Source organism: Caretta caretta, chromosome 12, assembly GCF_965140235.1.
Source record: "Caretta caretta isolate rCarCar2 chromosome 12, rCarCar1.hap1, whole genome shotgun sequence".
Taxonomy (NCBI): domain Eukaryota; kingdom Metazoa; phylum Chordata; order Testudines; family Cheloniidae; genus Caretta; species Caretta caretta.
This window is the reverse complement of record NC_134217.1, coordinates 9,468,896-9,492,051: the sequence shown is the minus strand read 5'-3', so window position 1 is coordinate 9,492,051 and position 23,156 is coordinate 9,468,896. Positions and strand designations below refer to the sequence as shown.

The 23,156-nt window shown below is 41.5% G+C and overlaps 1 protein-coding gene across 7 annotated transcripts in view; it reads right to left on the bottom strand.

The window, feature by feature from the left end:
• The window catches only part of PHAF1 (phagophore assembly factor 1), a 46,521-nt gene extending 25,920 nt beyond the window's left edge, over positions 1 to 20,601 (bottom strand). For 4 of the 7 annotated variants that reach the window (XR_007352260.2, XR_007352261.2, XM_075118336.1 and 1 more), the window contains exons 1-5: positions 20,330 to 20,524; positions 18,815 to 18,946; positions 12,809 to 12,891; positions 7,814 to 7,897; positions 1,349 to 1,392 (exon numbers count right to left, since the gene is read on the bottom strand). Coding sequence is in view for 5 of the 7 variants with exons in the window: in XM_075118336.1 (XP_074974437.1) it covers positions 1,349 to 1,392; positions 7,814 to 7,897; positions 12,809 to 12,891; positions 18,815 to 18,878 (275 nt within the window). In the remaining 2 variants the exon portion in view is untranslated. The other 3 variants (XM_048816343.2, XM_048816346.2, XM_048816344.2) reach the window with 3 other exon arrangements.
• Positions 20,602 to 23,156: the final 2,555 nt, after the last annotated feature.

Here is a 23,156-nt window from a genome sequence, read left to right as displayed (position 1 = left end):
CAAAAAACAACAAAAAAAGATCTTTTGGTTAAATTGAACTATTGCAAACATCTGTGGGTATTTCTACAATAATTCTATGTATGTGGCTTTCCAACCTTCAACTCCCATTACAAAAAAGTCTTGATACGTTCTGTTTCAGGGTCAGCTCTGGAGCTCAAGAAACTACTCAGAGGAAAAATATAGACAATGACATTTCCATACTCATAAGGTGGGCTTTTGAGAATAAGAAAATGATGTACCTTTGATTTTATCAAAGAAATCCTGCCTTTCGTTTGCATAAACCATTACAATAGTATGTCAATTAAATATTTCACAAGGATCATTTATTATAACTAACCTTTGATAATTATGGGATACAGGCTTTCTATAAAAAAAATAAATAAATCTAGATATAATACCACATACTGTACGTGGCAGTGGGATGCTGTTCAGTTTATTTTACCTAATTAACATTCCCTATCAACACATTTACACTTGCAAAACAATCAGTGAATGGAACACACAAGATGAAAAATTGATGGCAACCAGAAAAAAGCCAGATTCCCAGTAAAATGGGAGTCTCTGCCAGTCACTAACACAAGCACTATATACCACCCAGGCTTCTACATCGACCTAGTAATCTCCAAATAACTCACATAATGCGTGTCTGTGTGAAACATGAAACCTCAATTGTATTGTGCAAGCCTTCTTCTCTCTCCCCTGCCCTGATGTAATATCTGCCCCTAGATTTTAAGGGTCCTTACAGGTGAGACTGAACCTTTATTCTATTTGTAAAAGTCCATGCCCCCCTTTCGTGCTACATATAAATATTTAATACCATAAGTTTAGAGCAGAAAGTCTACAAATTTTAGAAGGGACAGGGGATTGGTAATCTACACAGGGAATATGCTTAGGAAGGTGATCTGAATTTTGTTCTCACTGTTAGAGTAGCATATAAAGAATTGAAAGCTCTTCCCCAGCTAAACAGAATAATTATAATAAGCATAATCAACAAAATACAGTATAATTGACCCAAACAAATCCTACTGGCACCACAAAAATACTGATCCAACATGCATCATGCCTACCACCTTAAACACTTAAGACTCCTATTCAAAATGTACCCAGAACTCATTTCTGTTGAGAACATGTTCTTTAATTTGATATATTATGAGAACACCACCTATAACTTTTACTTCTGAATAATTAAATTAACTTCTGATGAAAAAATACACAACTGTTTTTCCGAAGAGAAATTAATGAGACAAAAATTCAGCGCAGTCCAGTAATTATGACTGGAGTGAAAAAGAGAAGGTAACTAATAAATCATGTGTGACCCAATGACACAAGGTAATCTTAAATCACTTACCAATATTTTAACTTCACCTTAGTCAAGTCATAAACTTCAATCACCTGAAAGACAGAAAATAGAAAAAATTATTGCAGTTTCACACAAGTTTGAAATAGGATGTTTAGGGCAGATTACTGACCCAAGTTAAAAGTTATTACTGCAAGTTCACCTTCTCAAGTGGAAATCTGTTTGGTTTTATATGAATCAAGACAGATTAGACCAGTGGTGGGCAACCGGCGGCCCATCAGCATAATCCGCTGGCGGGCCACCAGTCAGTTTGTTTACACTGACTGTCCACAGGCATGGCCGCCTGCAGCTCCCAGTGGCTGCAGTTCACCGTTCCCGGCCAATGGGAGCTGCAGGAAGCGGCGCGGGCAGCAGGGACGTGCTGGCTGACGCTTCCCACAGCTCTCATTGGCCAGGAACAGCAAACTGCAGCCACTGGAAGCTGCGCGCGGCCATGCCTGCAGATGCCCGCCGGTGGATTACTCTGACGGGCCGTGTGCAACCTGTGAACAGCAGGTTGCCCACCACTGGATTAGACACACAAGATAGGTGAGGTAATAGTTTTTTTTTGGACCAGCTTCTGTTGGTGAAAGAGGCAAGATTTTGAGCTACACAGAGCTCTCCTTCAGGTCCTGAAGTTGGTCCACAAAAAGATATTACCTCGCCCACCTCGTCTCTCTAATATTCTGGGACCAAGACAGATATAGCAACACTGCAAACAAATCAAGATAAATTAGTGAAGAGTTTATCACAGTTCTAAAACAAGCACCAAAAAACCTGTAACTGATTGTGCAAGGGTGGATCCTTGCGTCTGCATGAAACCTGCTGACTTCAATGGGGGTCTGTATGAATGGATCATTTTGGCAGATTGGGGGCTAAAGTAGTATCTACGGAGCAATTTCTTTTAAGCAATCTCTGAAGGGAGTGACAGTAAATGGTTACCAAAGAGAGGTGGTCTCCTAATGGAAGTGCTACAGATGTGCCTTCAATACATTTGAAGATTCTTTGGGTTGGACTCTTCAGAATGCCTAAAAATGGTGGTTCCTTGTACAGCTTTCACTATATTCAAACTTCTCTCTCATTTTTTCACTGAGCAAGGTGATTTGTGGCAGATATAAACACACAAGACGCCTATCCAAAGGCTTTCGGTGCTGTAACAGACTCTTACAATAGCAATCCATAAAAAAGGGTAACAGCAGACCAGAGGCATAATAACTCTTAATATTTTTGTTTTATGTATATATCGTTTTTGTTTAAATTTAGAGATCTCTTCAGAACCTCCACTATGAGGACCTGATCCTGCATACATTAGTGCAGATTCTTGCACCTAGATGGATTCCTGTTGATCTCAATGAGTCTCCTTGGGGAATAGGAATCTGCACTAATGGGTCCTGATGCTAGATTGGGCCTAAAGCAGATTTTCAGTGAATAAAAAGGGATTAATCTTGGCCCTCTCCATCCCCACAGGCTTTCTCCCAAATCTGGATACCTTTCTTCCTGTGCCAGCTGCTGCAGAAAGAAAGAGAGAGAATGGTATCTAACTGCTGTGGGGAAAACAGGGAGCCTTGTGCTGCTCTGGATAATCCTTAATGAAGCTTTAACAGAAGCACTCCCTCTGTGGCTGGAGGAAATGCTGCATATTAACTGAACATACATGGTTTTAAATTCATACGAATGCCACCAACCAAGAAGGAAGTCTTGTTTTAGTAATTTGTTTGGCGAATATCCCCATATAAAATACTATAATGTACATTTAAAACTACACACAACAGCCTGTATAATAAGTACTTCATGTTTAAGGGTATACCATTGATTCTAAAGAAAATGAAACTTTCCTCAAGCAAAATGGCAAGTATGTAGGGAAAAGCCCACGCACTTTAGACAACTAAGAAACTGAGCACGAAACACATTTTTATTTGGCAAACTCACCTTCAAAAAAACCAACCAACCCACCCCCAATGAACAAATGTTTCTCTCCTGTCCATTAAAGCAAGTTTATATATTAATATAGTTGTCCTAGTTCTGATTCTTAAAATCCTGGCTACTTTGTATTATGAGAATTTGGTTCAACTCTTCTAGACTTCCTGCTATGATCTAATAGATGCCTCACTAAGAATGAAGATCATTTAAATGGGGTTATTTGTGAGTCAGTACTGGTCCTATTTTTTTTTTTTCCAAATTCCATTTTCTCAAATCCCCCACACACTCTTATTTTGCACATGGACATCTCTGGAAGTGAGGGAAAAAATATCTAGCCTAACCCCAAGAATGGAGAAAACTCAGAAGCTTCTTATGAGTGCTGGAATCAATAAAGGATGGAATCCAGGAATACAATAAAGGATGAATCAAAGAACATAGAAAGAGAACAGTCAGCTAAGGGAACAGTGTGTTCAATAAATGAGCTCCAGTCATTGACAGCAGTCAAAAAAGTGCCAATTCATCATAAGTAGGCTTGACAGAATTCAATTTTTTTTTTAATTATTTCAGTGGATGACTGATGTTTATTTTAATCACTTTTGACTTTTATAAACTTAAATTTTCAAAGTTGGGCAAAATTATGGGTTTTAAGCTGTTTTTCTTTTTTATTGATTTAAGTTTTCACATTATGGGAGGAGTTAAACAATTACTGAATGACAGACACTGAGAATCAACAAGTTAAAGTTTTATAACCATTAAAACACAAGTTGTCAACATCACATGTCAAAATATACTAAGTAAATATTCTTAAATATCAAATTCCAATAAGTTCTCAAGCAATATTTCTCTTACTATGCCTATCCATAAATTTCAATTATCATTGATAGAAATATGTTTTAATTGGTTTGTGTGTGTATTGTGAAATTCATATTGAAAGATAAAAATCCTATTCTTCCAAGCCTAACCAAATCATCATCTCATTATTCAAACTCAAAATCTATTCATGTCCAGCACACACTTATTAACTGCAGGAACAAGAAGGAAACAGGCTCTATTCTGGAACATTTACAGATAATTATGCAGTCCAGCAATACCTAGTGAATTTACAAAAGCTCCTAGTCACTGCAGACACACCCACTGAAGAAACACTGCAATAAGCCATAAGGCTAAAGTAGGACTTTTTAAAAACTAGCTTAGCTACTATTGACAAATCATGGCATTTATTCCACTGCCCACAGAAGCAAATGTGTAATCAGCAGCATTCAAACCCAATTATTGATCAATTTCTGCATAATCAAGAAGCTTTTGGCTTACATTTGAGAAAGATCAGTAGTTTACACAATTTACTCTAATCTAATATTAAAAGAATTTTAGAGCATTTACAGGTCAAATATTTAATACTTTACAGGGCTTGTAGAATTTACAAGGCAACAGGAAACGACAGCATAGTGGAAGTCTAGCTCCTTCCCTAGATGAATGGGAGCCGGGGGAGAGGGGAAAGGTACTTGGACTCATACTAGAGCGCGATCCCTAAAACTTGGTCCAGAGCACCATGCTTCATTTCAGCCTCTGGCTAAACATGCAATAGACTTAAAGACCTCAGCATGCCTCTGGCTGCTGGAAGGTACAGAGGGGTCTCTTCTCACCCACACAGGCACAAAAAGCATTTCATGGGTATTGTCACTATTCCCTTAGCCTCCTAACTCTGCCATTCTACCTTCTAGAAGCCTTTATTTATGGTCATCTTCCTCATGACCAGCTCTAATAGCTGCATACTATTCAAGTAACAGCAGAGTGAAGTGACATGATTTTTGTTAGTTTCACAGCTGAACTTTGGGTTCTGAACCATAGAGAAACTAAAATGAATCATGCCATCTTTACAGCAGGCTTTAATAACCCCCACCTAAACCAAATTCTTCTTCAAACAAGTCTGATTACTCCACTAAGAAGTGATCTGCAATAAATGTGTGCGCACACAGACTATGTTTCAAAGCAGCTTTATAAATATCAGTTAAATTTCACAAAATACTTACTATATCCATTTACAACTGTACAGTTTGCACAATTTACAACAGAATTGTTGACCATCTAAGATTAGAGACCAAAATGCATTTTTGCTGCACCAGTAAACCAGATCAGTTTGTTTAACCCTTCTATTTTTAAACAAATGGGCTGTAGGAGGATAATTTAAACACATAAGAGTGAGGAAGAATAGAAGGGAAACTCCTGAATATGTGCAATTGGTATCCAAATGACATTGATCCCACCCTCTCAAAAACTGAAGTGAGAGATTTGGGGGGGGGGCGCGGGGGGGAACTGTTTTATTCATTAAGAAATGAGATTCAGAGGCTCATATAAATGGCAGGAAATGAGATGTATACTTGAAGTGATTATTCCAATCTTATCAAGCTCAGTTTCTTTAAAAAAATTATGCTACTGAAGAGAGTTTCTACAGTCAAGCAACTGCCCACTGTGGGAAAATGCAGCTCCTTCTGACAGAAAAACAGCTTTAAAAAATCCTGTTAAAAACCCTAACTTCACTTCCGCTGTTTGAATATCAATGAGACTTCTGTTTTAAAGACAGCAAGATCCCATTAGTACAGGAAGGATTTCATAAACAGAAATCTCCACAATTCAATTATAAACTATAGTCCGGCCCATTCTGAAGAAGGAAAAATATCTGACCACATCTCATTTCATTTCCATTGACTCTTAATGGAAAATTAGTCTGCAAAATGCCCATATTAACTTATTTGTAACATTTAAGGTATATATCTAACAATTATATAATATATGAATGAATACTGGTACTGAACTACAAAGAAATCTTAAATTTAGTTAAAATTTACAATCCAAATTAACTGCAATTCACAAATATTTAGTCTATTAGAATATCTTACATTTCAGTTGATTAACTTCCTCCCCTCAGCCCTGTAGTGGCTTTAAAGTGATTTTTGTGCTCCTGAGAAACCTAAATTGAAAGCTTGGAGAGTGCAGTTCTCTATAGACAGAACAGGTACAGCCAAGGGTAGAAAAAACAAGGTTCCATATATCAGTAGTTCTCAACCAGGGTCTGGGGCCCCCTAGGGGGCCTCAAGCAGGTTTCAGGGAGGCCTCCAAGCAGGGCCAACATTAGACTTGCTGGGGCCCAGGGCAGAAAGTCAAAGTCCCACTGCTTGGGGCTGAAGCCCAGGTCCCTGAGCCCCGCCACCTGGGGTTGAAGCTGAAGCCTGAGCAATGTAGCTTCCTGGGGGCCCCTGTGGCATGGGGCCCCAGGCTTGCTACCCCCTAACACCACCCTGGCTTTTATATGCAGAAAACCAGTTACTGCAGCACAGGTGGGCCATGGAGTTTTTACAGCATGTTGGGGTGGCCGGGGGGGCGGCTCAAAAAGAAAAAGGTTGAGAACCCGTGCCATATATCTCCCTTAATCGTGGTTTGGAAGGGTGATGTAAGGCACCCTCTCCTGGAGAAACCACTGTCAGGGTTGACAGTGTAGATTAACTAATCATGTTCACACAGTACTTCTCTTTTGTACAGGTGATGCCAAGTAGCATGTCAATTTGTGCCAGATGGGTAGGGGTTTTCTGTCACATCACACCTTGTCCACTAGAAACAGGATGTGGTAGGGTGTCACAAAGTTGTTTCAGAAAGACTACTGAATGGCCAACACTGACTGCTGGTCAAAATTTGGGCCAGAACTTGAACTGGTGACTCAGTGAAAGGCTCCGTATCCTACAACCAATACACAGCTAAGGTGTTTTAATTTTGTAATAACCTAATCAAATCTCTACAGAGTCGCACACCTGTACTTGTCTATTTGCTTGGCTGAACCATGTCACCTCAAGAGAAGCATTTTCTTTGTTTCTCCTAAATTCTATGAGTAGGCTAGTTGTAACCAGCCTATCTTCTTGTAAATGTGATGAAACTGCAAAGCATTCGTGGGAGATGCACCGCACTGAGACCAGCACCCCTTAATGGATACTGCTGGGAGCATTGTTGGGCTGATGATCTCAGTCTTTGGTACAAATGCCAATTCAGTGTAAGCTGAACTCCATGGAGGAGTACCTGTTTATTTGAATTTGGTCTTCTGAGATGCCACACGACTACAGGTGTACTAGTGGCTACATGAGTATACCGTGAACTTAGTTCAGCTGAAAGCAATAATTAGGCGATAAATAAATGTTTATATGGATAAAATGGAAGCAAAAAATAAAAGGGTAAATGGAAAAACCCCAACACCACCATACATCCACACAGATTGCAATAATGCAGGATCTGATCTCAGCCATTTTTAGCATATGACCCAATTTGGAACAGAGTAGGGAAGAGAGGTCACATTTGGATCACTGGATCACTCTTGAAAATGCCCAATATATTTCAAAATATTAAAATATTCTCTATTTACAAACAGTTTGACCATTGAAACACAGCAATAGTCTTGTACTGCAAAAGTGTGTTAAAGTAGGCATATAAACACGATGTAAAAATAAAAGGATTTGTTAACTTAACTAATTGTAAGAATAGGTTTGAATCTATCCTAATGACTTTTTTTTTTACCTTAAGTCTCTGATTGAAAGCATCAAACAGCAGTTTGATTCCGTCCTGAGTCAGGTTAAGGATGAGGTCATGGCTAAGAGGAGACTGTAAAAACAAAAACAGTAGAATCATTTAGATAAAAAGCTGATTATTGCCACATATATAAAAACCAAAGAAAAATATTTTTCCCAAATGGTCAATTAAATTGGCATGGCAACCAATTGTTTTGTTCTATGTATACGCCTAAACCAAAGTACATGTGGCAAATCCCCTTCAGTTTTCCTATTGAATGAAACAGAAGTGTTGTTGATAAGTTCACACCTTGCATGAACTCACAACCAAGTAGGAATATAGCTTTCTTGCTGCTTTTACAGATGGAAAAAGGGCAACTGAAACTGACATTTCAGGCTTAGAGTGAAAAATTGGAACACATCATGTAGGAGAGTTTGTTGCACTCAGCACTGGTGGGCCCATCTTATGAAGAGAAAACTGAAGAGCCTCTCCTCAGCAACGATTACATATTGTACTTAAGAAAGTGGTATGCACTTCAAATATCAAAGAATATCATAACCAGTCTGGGTAAGGTTCTAAATGGAATATTTCAGACCCTTATGCTGCAAATTTAGGTTTCCCTAGTTATTGTGAGTCATAATAACTAGGGGCCTAAACAAAAGCCCACTGAAGTGAACAGATATTTGACTGGGTTCAACGAGTTTTGGATCAGACTCTAAGGCTGTCTCTATTTTCAGTGGCATACCTTGGTAGCAGTTCTCTATTCCCAACAGAGTCCAGGCATACTCAGTAATTTGCCTCTAGCACTGCCAGTCTGACCACATACCCCCCATTCCCACACACACACAATGAAACCCACCTTTCCAACTTTTCCCTGCAGGGGAGAAGGTTGGTAGATAGGCAAAGGCAGCCAACAACACTAGAATTCACAACCTAAGATAATGCACAGCACCATAAGTCTTGCTGTGAATCCTGCCCCTCTGGAGGAACTCAAATGTGGGGACAGTACTATGAGAAGTTGACCTAACATGAACAGATTGTAATGGCAGCAGAAGGGAGAGCTATATCCACAGTATATCTATGATTTTTAGTCAGATTCAATAATTAAAGTAAGCCAACTGTACAGGCCTCCAGATGAGAGAAATCAATACTATTTTTGTAAAATATAAGTAATGTTTTCTATACATCAGAATTGCATAGTTTTAAAGACAGATTTCTCATAAACAACTGAGAATAGATGCTTTATGCCACTGAAAAACTTCAGGAAAGCACTTTCATTGCTATCCCTGATTGATATCTTGTAACCTAACCTGAAAACTGCCATAGGTCCACAACTGAATAGAGCGAATCCTGGACCTCAGAACAAGATGATTTTAAATCCCTTTGACTATTTAAACCAGGCTCCTATCTAATCCACTTTTTAAATAAAAGAAAGTCGAAGGTGCAAAATAAAAGCGGTTTATTCCATGATTGTTTTGTAGTTAGACCAAAGGTGGTTTGAAATATTGTATGTACTGTACATTTTCCCTGTGATTTGTTTTAACTGCTACTATAACAATACACAAAAGTACTCTCTCCAGAAATGCCACAGAGGATTTGTTTTCCTTTATGGAAAGAACATTTGGGGGCCTTTAATCAACTGACAATGCCCCTTTAACTATGAGAAGGGGAAATGGTAAATACTTTAGCATGAGAGGGGGAGAGACAGACTCAGGAATGCCATCAGAAACTCCAACAGCAAGCATTCTTGCTCTTCAGTCCTCAAATGATAATAAACATAGAAATGTCTTTATAGTATCATGTTTCCTGAGGGAAAATTTTTAACAGGTACAGTACCAAAGATAAAGATATTTTGAGCACTGGGAATGGTGCTAAACACATTTGTGTTTAGATTATAACCACTCCATACAAAGCATCTCATCCACCCTTAAAGAAAACCAGTTCAGTTCTACCCAAGCAATAAGGTAGCTAGCAGACAGTAAACATGCAAATGTGCAATGTTGTCTAGAATTAGGAGGTACTTAAGCATGTCATACATCAAGAGAATGACTCTAATGCTGGCACCGATAGTCCTTTCTGATGCCTTAGAAAATTAATTCAGAGAGCTTACGCATAGAGTTAAGAACATCCACTGTGTAATGATGAAGACATACTAAATAACTTTCCTGAATATATGTGATGGGCTCTGCATTATACTGATTTTAGTAGCTCATATCCAGGAGATTAAGCAAATTGAGTTCTAAGGTTCTAGGCAGGATGTTTAAAAATTTAATTCAGGATTAGTGTGAAAGTTGAAAACATCATTAATGAAGGAAAACAAAGAGCTGAGAGAAGGCTTGGTAATTACCACAGCCTGCAGCTCATCTTCCCTTCTGGCAGATTTTATGGCCAGGAGAAAGAAACTTGGGAGACACAAGTTAAATTAATGTGACTTTCAGTACTCTAAGTTTCATTTTGAGTACTAAAAATCACACTAAGTATGACAGAAAATCCCAGAATTAAACTTTGTCCTCAATTTACAGTTTCAGAGACAGGTTCATAAAGCTTTCCTGTTGCATTTCAGGCTTTCCACGTATGTTAAGATCAGACCCTTAATATGAACAGAGCTGGCTGAATTTGAGAAGTCTTTTTAGGTAAGTTTTTAAAGAATTAACACATGCTCTTGGGAGTTTCAGGATAGTAGTCCAGATCAGGGGTGGCCAACCTGGGGCTCTTCAGAAGTTTATATGCGGCTCCTTGTATAGGCCCCAACTCTGGGGCTGGAGCTACAGACGCTAACTTTCCAATGTGCTGGAGGGTGCTCACTGCTCAACCCCTGGCTCTGCCACAGGCCCTACCCCCACTCCACCCCTTCGCACCCCCTCCACTGAGCCTGTCATGCCCTCACTCCTCCCCCCCGCAGCCTCCTGCATGCCACGAAACAGCTGGAGGAGGGTGATCCGTGGGGCTGCCAGTGAGTGGGAGGTGCTGGGAGCTGGGGGGGGGAAGAGATGATGGAGGGTCTGCTGTCGTATTACTGTGGCTCTTTGGCAATGTACATTGGTAAATTCTGGCTCCCTCTCAGGCTCAGGTTGGCCACCCCTGGCCTAGATGCTCAAATATTTTAAGCTATTATGTTCTATTGTTTAAACATACGTTTTAAAAAAAGTCATGGGGAAGATGAGTTATTCTCAATGTTTAAATTGAACATAACTCTTTTTGACCAGACAACATAAAAGAGACACTTCATTAGGGCCCTGAAACCAAGTGACCGCACCAGCAGATCCCTGCACCCATGAGGCCCCACTGAAATCAATGAGGATCTGCCCCAAGACAAGGTTGAGTCCACATGCAGTCAGTTGTAGGGCTTAGTATGGAGTGGTTATAATCTAAACCCAGGTGTTTAGCACCACTCCCAATGCTCAAAATATCTTTATCTTTGGTACTGTACCTATCAAACATTTTCCTTCAGGCAACACGATACAATAAAGACATTTCTATATTTATGATCATTTGAGGAGTGAAGATGAACAAAGGTCTTTGAGGAAAGATCCCTGGTCAGTCTCAGGATAAGCTTTGTAAAAGCACAAAGCTCAAGCTTCTATTACACCACATCATAGAATGAAACAAGGATCACATTATTCTTCTAAATAAACCAGAAGATATTCTGCAGCGCACTGTACTGACTGGGGTTGAGAAACTGTGGGACACAAACTACTGCTGTTACTAACCACTCTCATACAGACGGTATGATGTATTATTTGTAATGGGCTACATTTCTAATTTGCAAAGTAAATATGTTGCCATTATGAAAGCCATAAATCTATATTAGCTGGAAAGGAAAAAAAGGGATAAAAGTAATTTAATTAATGAGATATGTATCTGGCAGTAAACCAAACAGTCAGGATTCTTCCTTGATTATTTTTGTACTCATATATCAGAGGATCTCTTGCTCAATCTTTAGATTGTTGATACAAATTCAAATTGTAACAGATTTAGTTAAGGACAATGTGAAAAAGTCTTCTAATCTCCTGCTTCCTAAAAACAACAGGACGCATTACAAGCTTATTGTAGCTGAGAACTGGCAACTCATATGTATTTTCAGGGTATTTGGTATCCCCACCTCCCTTCCTCACACTCCCCCCAAAACTAGAGAAGTTCAAAAATATATTTTATTGCACCTAGTTAATAGATTTTGCCTCCAGCACACTATAGCATACAAAGCGGGAGGCACATCAAAAGCATAGCAACTAATGTAACACTGGATAATGTTTAAATAGTGCAAAAGCATGATTAAGACATCTAGGTGTTTTAAATTACTGCATCTGCTTTTGCAAGCAGAACTGCTGATGCACAGAAGAGCAGGAGCAGCATTTCCAATGGGCTCATCATCATTGCATCAGACAGGAATGGAGAAAGTGAGAAGCATCTCACCATTACAAAATATTACAACACTTGACAGAAACAATGCAAAAAGACCGGACGATCTCTGCCCAGCTATTTAAAGAGCAGAGCTGCAGAAGTCCTTTCCTATACTATAAAAACTAAACTTAGTTTCAAAACCGCCGTTACTTGTTTAAATCCTTTTATATCAAGAGAGTCAGAACTACTCAGTATAGCAACCTTAGCAATACACTCCCCTTTCTCAACACACTATTTTCCAGAGCTCCCCATCCTACTAAAACATGTCAACATAAAAAAGTAGCATTCACCAAAGAAAGCTTGATTGGTGCCTGAAAATGCCAAGCTATAGCAATATCATGCCATAACAACGAATCCTAGGAGCTGATAAAATATTTTGATTACCCTCCACAAAGAGTTATTCAAAAAAACACACAATATTTAACTAGCCACTTTTAAAAGCCACACACTTCAGGATGAGTGATATTAGACAACAGCCACAATACGTGGCTAAACAATACACAGCGTGTAGCATTACACAACATTGACACACCTTAGTATCTTATTGCTTAGTTATCACAAAATTATTACTTTAACAACCTGGCCTGGTCATTCTCTACTCACCTGCTCACTGTAGAGAACCTGGACGTTTTTGATAATACGACAGTGTTTCTGAAGAATTGCTACAGCTTGAGCCAATGGCATTCCTGTAAATAAACACAAGTCATATTTCTCTAATTTGTCCACACAGATAATAAATTAGGCCAACAGACAGGTTAAAGGTGAGGTAAAATTGGCTCATCACCTAAAAGTAGTAAGTTGCAACATAAGGATTTGCAAACAATAACAAAAGCCTACTTCACTTGTGACCTCAGCAGTGTTTCTGGAACAGAAAGGTCTGTGCTTATCCACCAAGCAACAAAGTTCTTTTACTCAAAAAATACAGACCGATTATCTCCAACAAAGGGAAAATAAAAAGCCAAAGTTTATGCAGTCCACGTTTTTCTTACATGTTTACAGCAGTTTTCTATTTGAATCACCTTTATTGGTGGATTTAATTCTCCAATAATGTGTCTAAGGGCCTGATCCAAAGCCCATTACACACCATTATTTCTAAAATAAACTCTTTTTGCAGAGTCAAGTAAGGTATGCAAGTTAAGCTAAGTATGTGGTTTAATGGTAAGAGCCTGCTGCAATTCAGTTTCTAACAAAGCTCATTACAGACTTTAAACTAAATAATCTCTTGTTTTCACAGTTGATGTTACACAGTTGATACTACATAGAGAATAGTGTAGCGTCAGCTCCCCTTCAGCAATGTGGTCAAAACTTTTTTTGTATCTTTTAATGAAATGTGATCATGTGTAAACAAGTTGCACATATATTCCTGGTTCCAATATCACAATTTGGCAGCTAAAAAAAGCTTATAAACCCATACAGAAATGTAATTGATTGCTACATGTCATTTTAGCTTTTATAGTTCTGATTTGTTATTTATTTTAGCTCCTTGCCTTTCTAAATTATTTTCTTATTTCTAATTTTTAAATTTTAAATAAAGCAAAGTGTCCCTATTCAGAAAAATATACGATGGTATGTGCTATTTTGGTCAGATTATCTCTTATACTATAATAGGGCCCCAGTAGCTCGTATAGTGGTTAGTACTCTGCGTTATGGCCACAGCAACCTCGGTTCGAATCCGAGTCATGGCATCACTTTGACAGTGATATCACGGCATGTGGGCACAGATAGCTTTTAGGGGGAGGGATAGCTCAGTGGTTTGAGCATTGGCCTGCTAAACCCAGGAGTGTGAGTTCAATCCTTGAGGGGGCCATTTAGGGATCTGGGGCAAACATTGCGGACTGGTCCTGCTTTGAGCAGGGGATTGGACTAGATGATCTCCTAAGGTTCCTTCCAACCCTGATATTCTATGAAATGTAAATTTTTAATTGACGGATATAAGTTACATCTTAAATTTAAGTAAGGCTCTATTCTCTGTATAGAATCAGCTATGTAACATCAACCCCTAAAACAAGAGATGAGAACTTGTCTATATTAGAAAAAAAAGCTACATCTACAGTAGAACCTCAGAGTTATGAACCCCTCGGGAATGGAGGTTGTTCGTAACTCTGAAATGTTTGTAACTCTGAACAAAAGGTTATGGTTGTTCTTTCAAAAGCTATAGCTGAACACTGACTTAACACAACTTTGAAACTCCACTATGCAGAAGACAAATTGTGCTTTTAATCATCTTAATTTAAATGAAACAAGCACTAGAAACAGTTTCCTTACATTGTCAAACCTTTTTTCAAAAACTTTCCCTTTATTTTTTTAGTAGTTTACATTTAACACAGTACTTTAATGCATTTGCCTTTTTTCCCCCTCTGTCTCTGCTGCTCCTGATTGTGTACTTGCAGTTCCAAATGAGGTGTCAGTTTGTAACTCCAGTGTTCGTAACTCTGAAGTTCTACTGTAATTTGTTGCCAGGACAATTCCACCATAGCAATCGTGGAAGCTGTAGCAGAGATGTGATGCAGACATTTTTACCACCGTGTTGTCAAACCCTTTCCTTCAGTCCTCTCCCCGCTGCTGCTTTCATTGGTGGAGAATTATGGGTGCAAGATACTCCAGAATAGGCAAATTTGAAGATGACTGATCAAATGTAAGTACTGGATATAAAGTTGTTCCCAGGAGTACATGTCAGTGAGAAGAACAAATTTCTTCATAAATGACAGATTTTACTCCCAGGAGATAGAGAAAGAAATACTTACTCATTTTTAAATTATTTTAAATAAGAACAGACAAGCTGACCCACAGAGGCAGTGCTCTCAGCTGCTGTGTGTGATACTCAGATTGATCTCCAAACTTCATGCTCTCTCCTATGATCATCAGAGGCTGGGTGTGCTGAAGAGGCTGCATAATCAGTCCTTGCATGGAACAAATAAGGTTTTCCAACACTTAATGCACTAAAAATTAGTAAGTTATATGGGGGGGTAGAGTGGGAAGAAGTTTCTAAGCCCCACCTCTGTGTGTGGGGAGGTGAGGTGCGGGGAGGGAAAGCAAAGATAACAAGCGGAAACAGCCACTGAGGTCAATGTAGGAAAAGATGCACCATGACTGATAGAAAATACATGAGTGAAACTAAGAAGGGAAAGGAAGTATAACAAAAGCAAGAGAAATGTAAGTAAATTTTTGTAAAGTATATCAAATAGAAAGTTGATGACAATATGGTACTATTATATGCAGTACACCCAGGAACAGAATCCAAGGTTTTGTGTACACCAGGAAAATTGTGTAGACATCTCACACTAATCATCTCCACTATGGTTTAACACGCAGAGCACAAGTCATCAGCATTTGAAGAACCACGTAATCTAATTTTGCCCAGAACGGGTATAGACAACATGGTGCTCAAAATATCAGGAGCAGCCAGCAATCCGTTTACAGTAGGGGTCCCAACATTGCTCCAACTGGTGGAACCGAAACAATTTTTAGCAACAGTGGGAAATTTGACAAGATATCCCCAAAGCAGACAGAGCTTAAGTGTCTTGACTGCCAGTTAGTCCCCTATTCTAACCTACCTGGCCACACTAATTATATATTACACATTCATATGACAGAGCTATGTTTAAACTAGGAACTATAACTATGAATTTCCTGTTGTGTGTGCATGTATATGTAATCTTAACTTTAAGGTGGCATTAGCAGGTTTGTTTGCATTTTATTTCCTTGTGCTTGTTTATTTTTTATAAATGAAAGAAAAACAATGAGTGCCCACACACGGAAATAAACCTGTGCAGTGTTGATAACTATTTTCAAGTAGCTTTTATTGAACTTCAGATAATACAAACACAGAAAGATCAGTTAAGTTAGGCAAGGCTGAACCAGCAGTGAGCTCGCTATACCAACAGGTTATTAGTATAGCGAAAGCACTGATATCTAAGTTCCAACAAGGAGAGTCTTAGTCAGAATACGTAGCACGTAACTAACCTGAAGATGACAGCCATGTATTTACTTCGTGATAAGATTCAAATTGTTGCACAATGAATTAAACGCAGGACAAGTTTATTTCTGTATTTTCAGGTATACAATACATCAGTGGTCACCAACCGGTCGATCCTAGATGATCTCCCAGTCGATCCTGATCTCCAGTGGTGCAGCAGGGCAGCCGCTAAGGCAGGCTCCCTGCCAGCCCCTGCCCCATGCCACTCCTGGAAGCAGCCAGCATGGCCCCAGGCTGGGGACAGGGGTCTCCCTCCGCGCGCTGCTCCTGCCTGCAAGCACTGCCCCCGTACCTCCCACTTGCCGGGAACGGGGAGCTGTGGCCACTGGGAGCTGTGGGGGCGGTGCTTGCAGACAGGGGCAACGCGCAGAACCGTGTGTCCCCCCACGCACCCCCAGGGGCATGCTGGCCCCTTCCGGGAGTGGCGTGGGTAGGCAGGAAGCCTGCCTTAGCCTTGCTGTGCTGCCAACTGGGAGGCGCCCAAGGTAAGTGCTGCCCGGAGGGAGGCTGCACCCCAAGCCCCAGCCCTGAGCACTGGCCCGGAGCCAGCACCCCATACCCCCTCCTGCACCTCAACACTCTGCCCCAGTCCAGAGCCCCCTCCTGCACCCGAACTCCCTCCCAGAGCTTGCACCCCCTCACCCCAAACCTCCTATACCCCAAACCCCCTGCCCCAGGCTCAGCCCAGAGCCCGCTCCCACACTGCGAACCCCTCAGCCCCAGTCCAGAGCCCACACCCCATCCTGAACCTCAACCACTTACCCCAGCCCGGTGAAAGTGGGTGAAGGTGCAGAAGAGCAAGTGACAGAGAGCAGAGGGGATGGAGTGAGCGTGACTGGGCTTTGGGGAAGGGGCGGGGTAGATCCTGGGTTGCCCTTAAATTCAAAAAGTGATCTTGGGCGTAAAAAAGTTGGAGACCACTGCAATACATGTAACCACCCTGAACTGTGTGTGTAAATGCATTTATTTCAGTGACTATTTGAATATACAAATATTCGGTTAATCAAATTAATTGTACAATTAAAATAGTAAACGGTGAAATACTGCACAAGCTGCTAGTTTTCAGATGTAGGAATTCAAGCCTTGCAAACTGAAAGCTAAGTACACGCCAAATCTTTGAGCTTTTCAAGGTTCACAAACTGCAAAAAATTACACACACTTTATGCAATGTAGGTCTATTCACAACTCATAAAATTAAACATACGCATAAGTCTTTGCCAGATTAGAGCCAAAATGAATTAGCTTTTGACTTAGTAGAGCAAAAAACAAATATTGTCTACATCTTTTCTTCCCCTCACCCTATATACTAGTGACTTCAAATGGTCAAGCAGAATTTTATGAAACTTTATAAAAAAGAACTTCACTCTTTGGATTAAGAATAAGCATGGAAAATGTCAGCTTTCAAGAACAGTTCAGAAAGACAGTGTATTGAGAGGCAATTGTGGCTTTGAACAGGCTTAACTGCACTGCTGCTACCATAACCATAATATACCCATTTGAGAGCTGCTTATCGAAAAGACAATTGCCTAATATAGACACGAAACCAAAACCTTTTCCGCTTATCAGTTCATGTCTGAAACAACAGCTTCTGCACTGTTTAGATTAAAAATGGTGCCGAAAACGCTGGCTCCCATCTGCAGCTCTCTTTACCAGTACTCCCACCATTGTTACCCCAGTGGTTCAGAACCAGCAATATTGGGAAATTCCGGGCAAAGCAGTATGGTGCAGAAATTCCTAACCCCCCGTAGAATAACCTCATAACTGCTTTACAATTAGGACAAACTGTAGTAATGTTTAAATGCTGATTGCTTATTATTAAAATATAGGTCTGAAGAATCAATCATTTGTAGGAGGACCCATAACATATAAAAATCTACTGCTACACTTAAGTGCCTCGAATTGGTTCTGAACACCATCAACTAAATTTGGATTGGTTGTAAGAGTTCTCTCTGATACACTGCTGGGGGGAAGGGAAGAGGAATCTACCAAAGAAATGTGGTCTAAGGAAGACTGTATAGAACCCCTGGAAGGAGAAAGGCTTATTATGTGACCTTGGGCAAGTAATTTAAACTCTGTTTCCTCATTGGTAAAATGGAAATGCCACAATTCAGTTACCCCAATGAGGATGTCATGACGTTTAAATAGTATTTGTAAATTGCTTAGTGATCCTTGTACAAAAATCACTCTATAAATGCAAAGTATTAGTAAGTTTTTGAGCAGGCTGATGTCACTTGATTGACGTTACCCAGACTATGATCAGTACATCTAGGACACCTCCTCTGGGTGTTACTCAAAATTACTGGTCCAAAATAGCAACAAGAGGCTTTGGAGGAATTATGAATATAAGGAAACGCAGATGATAAATAAAACATCAGTCAGTCTAAGAGCACCCTTAAAAACAAACATGAAGTATTCTTACATATATACATTAATATTCTCAGTATTATATAAAAGTTAGCATTACTTTGCCTTTTTAAAATAACTGCCAAAAACAAAGGAGAAAAAAAAAGTCTTGAGGAATTCCATCTTCAGTAATTCAGAATAATGCTAGAAGCATTAGGGAAACCTCTGGCCATCACTACTACAGCATGGAAAAATGTGATGACAAGGCAAGTGCCAAGCACAGGACTTACCCAAGGTGAATTCCCATTGTTCATTCCCAAGAGATCGCTCGGGAACCACTTCCAGATCTAGCATTGGCTCTGCCAGAGTATCGGCCCAGTAGTCACACAGCAGATCACAACGTTACTGCAGCTGGACCTGTGCTGGCGCACGACAAAAAACACCTAATTTACAATCCTCATCTGACTCTCAGGGAACAACCCAAAACAACATGCAATTATCCCCCTCCAAACTCTGATGGAGAAATCACTGCTCATGGCTGGCTTTGTGTCTTCTTTGTGATCTTATTCCATTCCCTCCTTTGTCTGTTGTCACCAGACCCCATGCAAGTGTAGCTAAGGCCTGGTTTACACCTAAAACTTAGGTTGACTTAGCTACATCAATCAGGGATGTGAAAAACTGTGCCCCCAGCAACGCAGTTAGGTCAACCTAACCTCCCTTGTAGATGCAGCTAGGTTGATGGGATTATTCTGTCTATTTAGTTATTCCCTCTCAGGGCAAGTCTACACTACAAAATTAAGTTGACCTAAGTTACATCAACATACAGCCACTGCAGTAATTGAATTGGTTTTATACATCCACACTATGCTCATCAGCGGCCCATGTCCTCACCAGAAGCGCTTGCACCAATTTAGCTGCCAGCGTGGGGCATTGTGAGATGATTTCTGAAAGGCAGCAACACTCGATGTAAGCAACACAGTGTCTACACGAAAGCTGTATCGCTCTAACTACAGCGACTTAATCATTACGCCTCCCATGGAGGTGGAGTTATTAAGTCAGTGTAGTGGGCGAGTTATATCAGTGGGAGCTACATTTTAGTGTAGACGTGCAGAGAGTTAGTTCGACCTAAACTGCCTTACAGTAGCCTAACTGTGTCGTATCGAACATGCCTCAGAGAGGTGGATTACCTATATCCACAGAAAACCCCCTTCCACTGACAGGAAGCATCTACCCTGAAGCACTATAATGTAGACGTACCCTTAGATTGAAAGCTGTTGGGGATAGGACTGTTTGGACAGTATTTTTATTTCCCTAGAGTGCCTTACATACCTACGACACTTTTTAGCTATTAAACAACAGATACTACAATGATGTTCATAAGAAATTCACAGATAAAAGCCGTGAGAAAAGCTGGGCTGTCTCATTCCTTCTGGTTTTGCTGGAAGGATGAGAAGAAATCCACCGCTGAATCGTAGCCAAACCACAGGGCTCCCACAGAGTGCAAGCCCCCAGTTTTAAGGCCACCCTGCTGATCCTTCTGCCTGCCCCATCCCCAGAGTCCTTCCTGGCAGCCTCCACTCCCCTGGCGGGCCCTTGCCACGGGAGAAAAGCCTTCCCCCAATGCTTCATGGGGCGCCCCGAAAGCAGGGCCACGACCCACCCCCTCTTACACGGTCAGCGCTTTGGGGCTAGGACCGTCTGAACGGTGCCCAGCCGGCTTAGGGCTTCTGGGGCTACGGCCACAGAAACGTCGGCCCGACACACAGTCACCCCCCGCTCCACGCCAGCCCCCTCCCGGGCCTCACCGCCCGCTATAGCAGCGCCCGGGAGAGCCTCACACCGGGGCCAAGACCCGGGGGACAGCGGCTCTGGCCCGCCGCGCTCATCCCGCTCCGGGAAAGGGGGATCGGCCCCCCCCCCCCCACGCAGCTGTGTGCGCGAGGGTGGAGGGCACCCCCGCCGGGGCAATAACACTTCCTCCCTCCCGCCCCGAAGGGCCACGACTCACCTCACTTGCGGCTGCTGAAAAAGTCCTTTGCAACGGCCGTCAGGCGAGACCGCCCCGGGTGGGCGGGGCCGGGGCGAGGGGGCGGGGGCCTGACGCCCGCGGGCGTGTGCGCGCGCGCGCGGGCGAGAGGCGCGAGGCCGGGGGTTAGGGCCCGCCTCTGGAGCTGGGGAGCAGTGGGTTCGAGTCCCGCCTGTGCCACAGATGCCCTGTGGAGCCTTGGCCAACTCACCTAGCCTAGGCACCCACTGGGGGCTGTGCCCCCAAACCAGGGGAACCACTAGGGGCAGGGGCAGGCAAGGCTGGGATAAGGTGGGGCAAAAGAGGCAGGGACAAGGGGAAACAAGGCGTTGTGGGGCTAACAGAGAAAGGGGGCCTGACCCCTCCAATACCAGCAGGTGAGAGGGGGAACCATGTCCCCTCTTAGGGGATGGTTGGACCAAGGAGGGTGTCATGGTAGTATGGTAGGGGATTGGAGACAGCACCTCATTTTAGCATCGTCAGCTCCCCAGCAGTTAAAAATCAGGGTTCTGCCCCCCCCAAACTCCTGAGATTGCCTGATTTTTAAACCAATTTATCTCTTTATTTGCCTTCTGGTTTCTGGGACTTTGGGGTGCACTTGGGTCACATTTTCAAGCTTTCCTCAGCAGCCGGAAAGGCTAGAAACCTACATCGTTTTAAAATGAAAGTTGAGAGGCTCCTGTGCTCTCTGCTGTGCAGCACTCAGGGCTTTAAGAAAAACAAAAACAAAAATATAAGGAGACTTGTGATTTTGGCACCCCTGTCATTCTTCCAAACAGAGCAGATTGCTGGAGCTGCCCTTTATTTTAACAGAAGAGGAGGATGGAGGCAGTGAGCCCCAGCAAGCAATGATCCAGCTTCAGGGAAGCAGAAGATTTCATAATTAGAGTGGCTTATGGGATCATCTTTAGCCAGGCTTGTTCTAATGTTACTGCTCCTTAGGGTATGGCTACACTGTGTCTAGGAGCCAGCCTCCCAGCCTGAGGTCACAGACTTGGGTTAGTGTGCTAAAGATAGCTGTGTAGATGTTGTAGCGTGGGGGAGATCGGAGACCGAACTCCAGTCCAAGTTGTGTTAGTTATCTTGTGTTAGCTAATAGGAGGTAAGAACACACCTTTTTTCCGAATGTGGATGAACACTAGATTGGTTTAAGATTATGCATTTAGTTAAACCTGAGCAACTATGACTGTGTTTAGGAAAAAGGTGGGTTTTTATGATGAGCGCGCCAACCTGTGGTGGCTAAAATTGTAAAATCCTAGCATAGACAGGGAAAGAGGTTGTACTTAGATGTAGCTGGTTGAGAAGAATCCTAGGCTCCCGACTTCCTCCTAAATTGGAGGAGGGATGTCTTCTGAGGACCCTTGTTATCAGCTCACTTTAACATGCACAAATAGACCAAGGCAAGGGACAAGGGTTGCAGGCTGTGTGCTGATAGAAGCCCTATGGAAAGGAGAGTATCATGATATTATTCCCTGTACTTCAGGGGTCACACCTCACCAGCAGATTGATCTCCAACCTTCACAAGCTCTTTCTGAAACAGAAAAATCTAGAAGGATCAAATAAACAAGGTTTCATTCTATCTTCTCAGAGTCAGTGCAAGGTGAAAACAAAACAGTTCTACAGCCTCGTCTACTTGTGTATCTGCACTACAGAATGTGTTTATAAAAATCAAATGGACTTCAGGGACTAATCCTGCACTAACAGGGAGATGGACTAATTAACCTAATACTGTAGGTCTTTTCCATCTCTTAATTTGCATGATTTTGTGACATCATAAACCATTCCACAAAGTAACATGCATCTTTTCTTACCATTCCAAAAATATATATTTTTATACAGCTTCTCAGGAGAAAATACCCTGGATGTTGTGCTTGCTGACCTCATGTTGACCAGAATTTCAGATGCCCAGAGGCATGACTTTTAAAATGCTCTTTGATGTGCATATAGGGTAGTAAAGACATGCTTTTGGAGAGAGGTTTTTATTTTAATTCTTCTGGCAGTAATTAAAGTGAGAGGAGCTGAGCTCTAGATTTTTTCCTAGCAAGTGGTACATAGCAGCAGTTAAAAAAACAAAAAACAAAACAAAAAAACCCTGAGCTCCTTTGAAATAAAGTGTAGATATTATATGATTTAAATCTCTGGGCTGTTCTGAGAATTTACCTTTCAGTGTTTTAGTCTAAAATCAAAACTTTGATAAAAGTGTTAAAAGCAGCTGACATTTCAACTGCGATCAGGGGCAGAGCTCTTTTTGACCTGCTGCTCACAAACCGGGAAGAATTAGTAGGGGAAGCTAAAGTGGATGGGAACCTGGGAGGCAGTGACCATGAGATGGTTGAGTTCAGGATCCTGACACAGGGAAGAAAGGAGAGCAGCAGAATATGGTCCCTGGACTTCAAAAAAGCAGACTTTGACTCCCTCAGGGAACTGATGGGCAGGATCCCCTGGGAGAATAACATGAGGGGGAAAGGAGTCCAGGAGAGCTGGCTGTATTTTAAAGAATCTTTATTGAGGTTACAGGGACAAACCATCCCGATGTGTAGAAAGAATAGTAAATAGGGCAGGCGACCAGCTTGGCTTAACAGTGAAATCTTTGGTGATCTTGAACA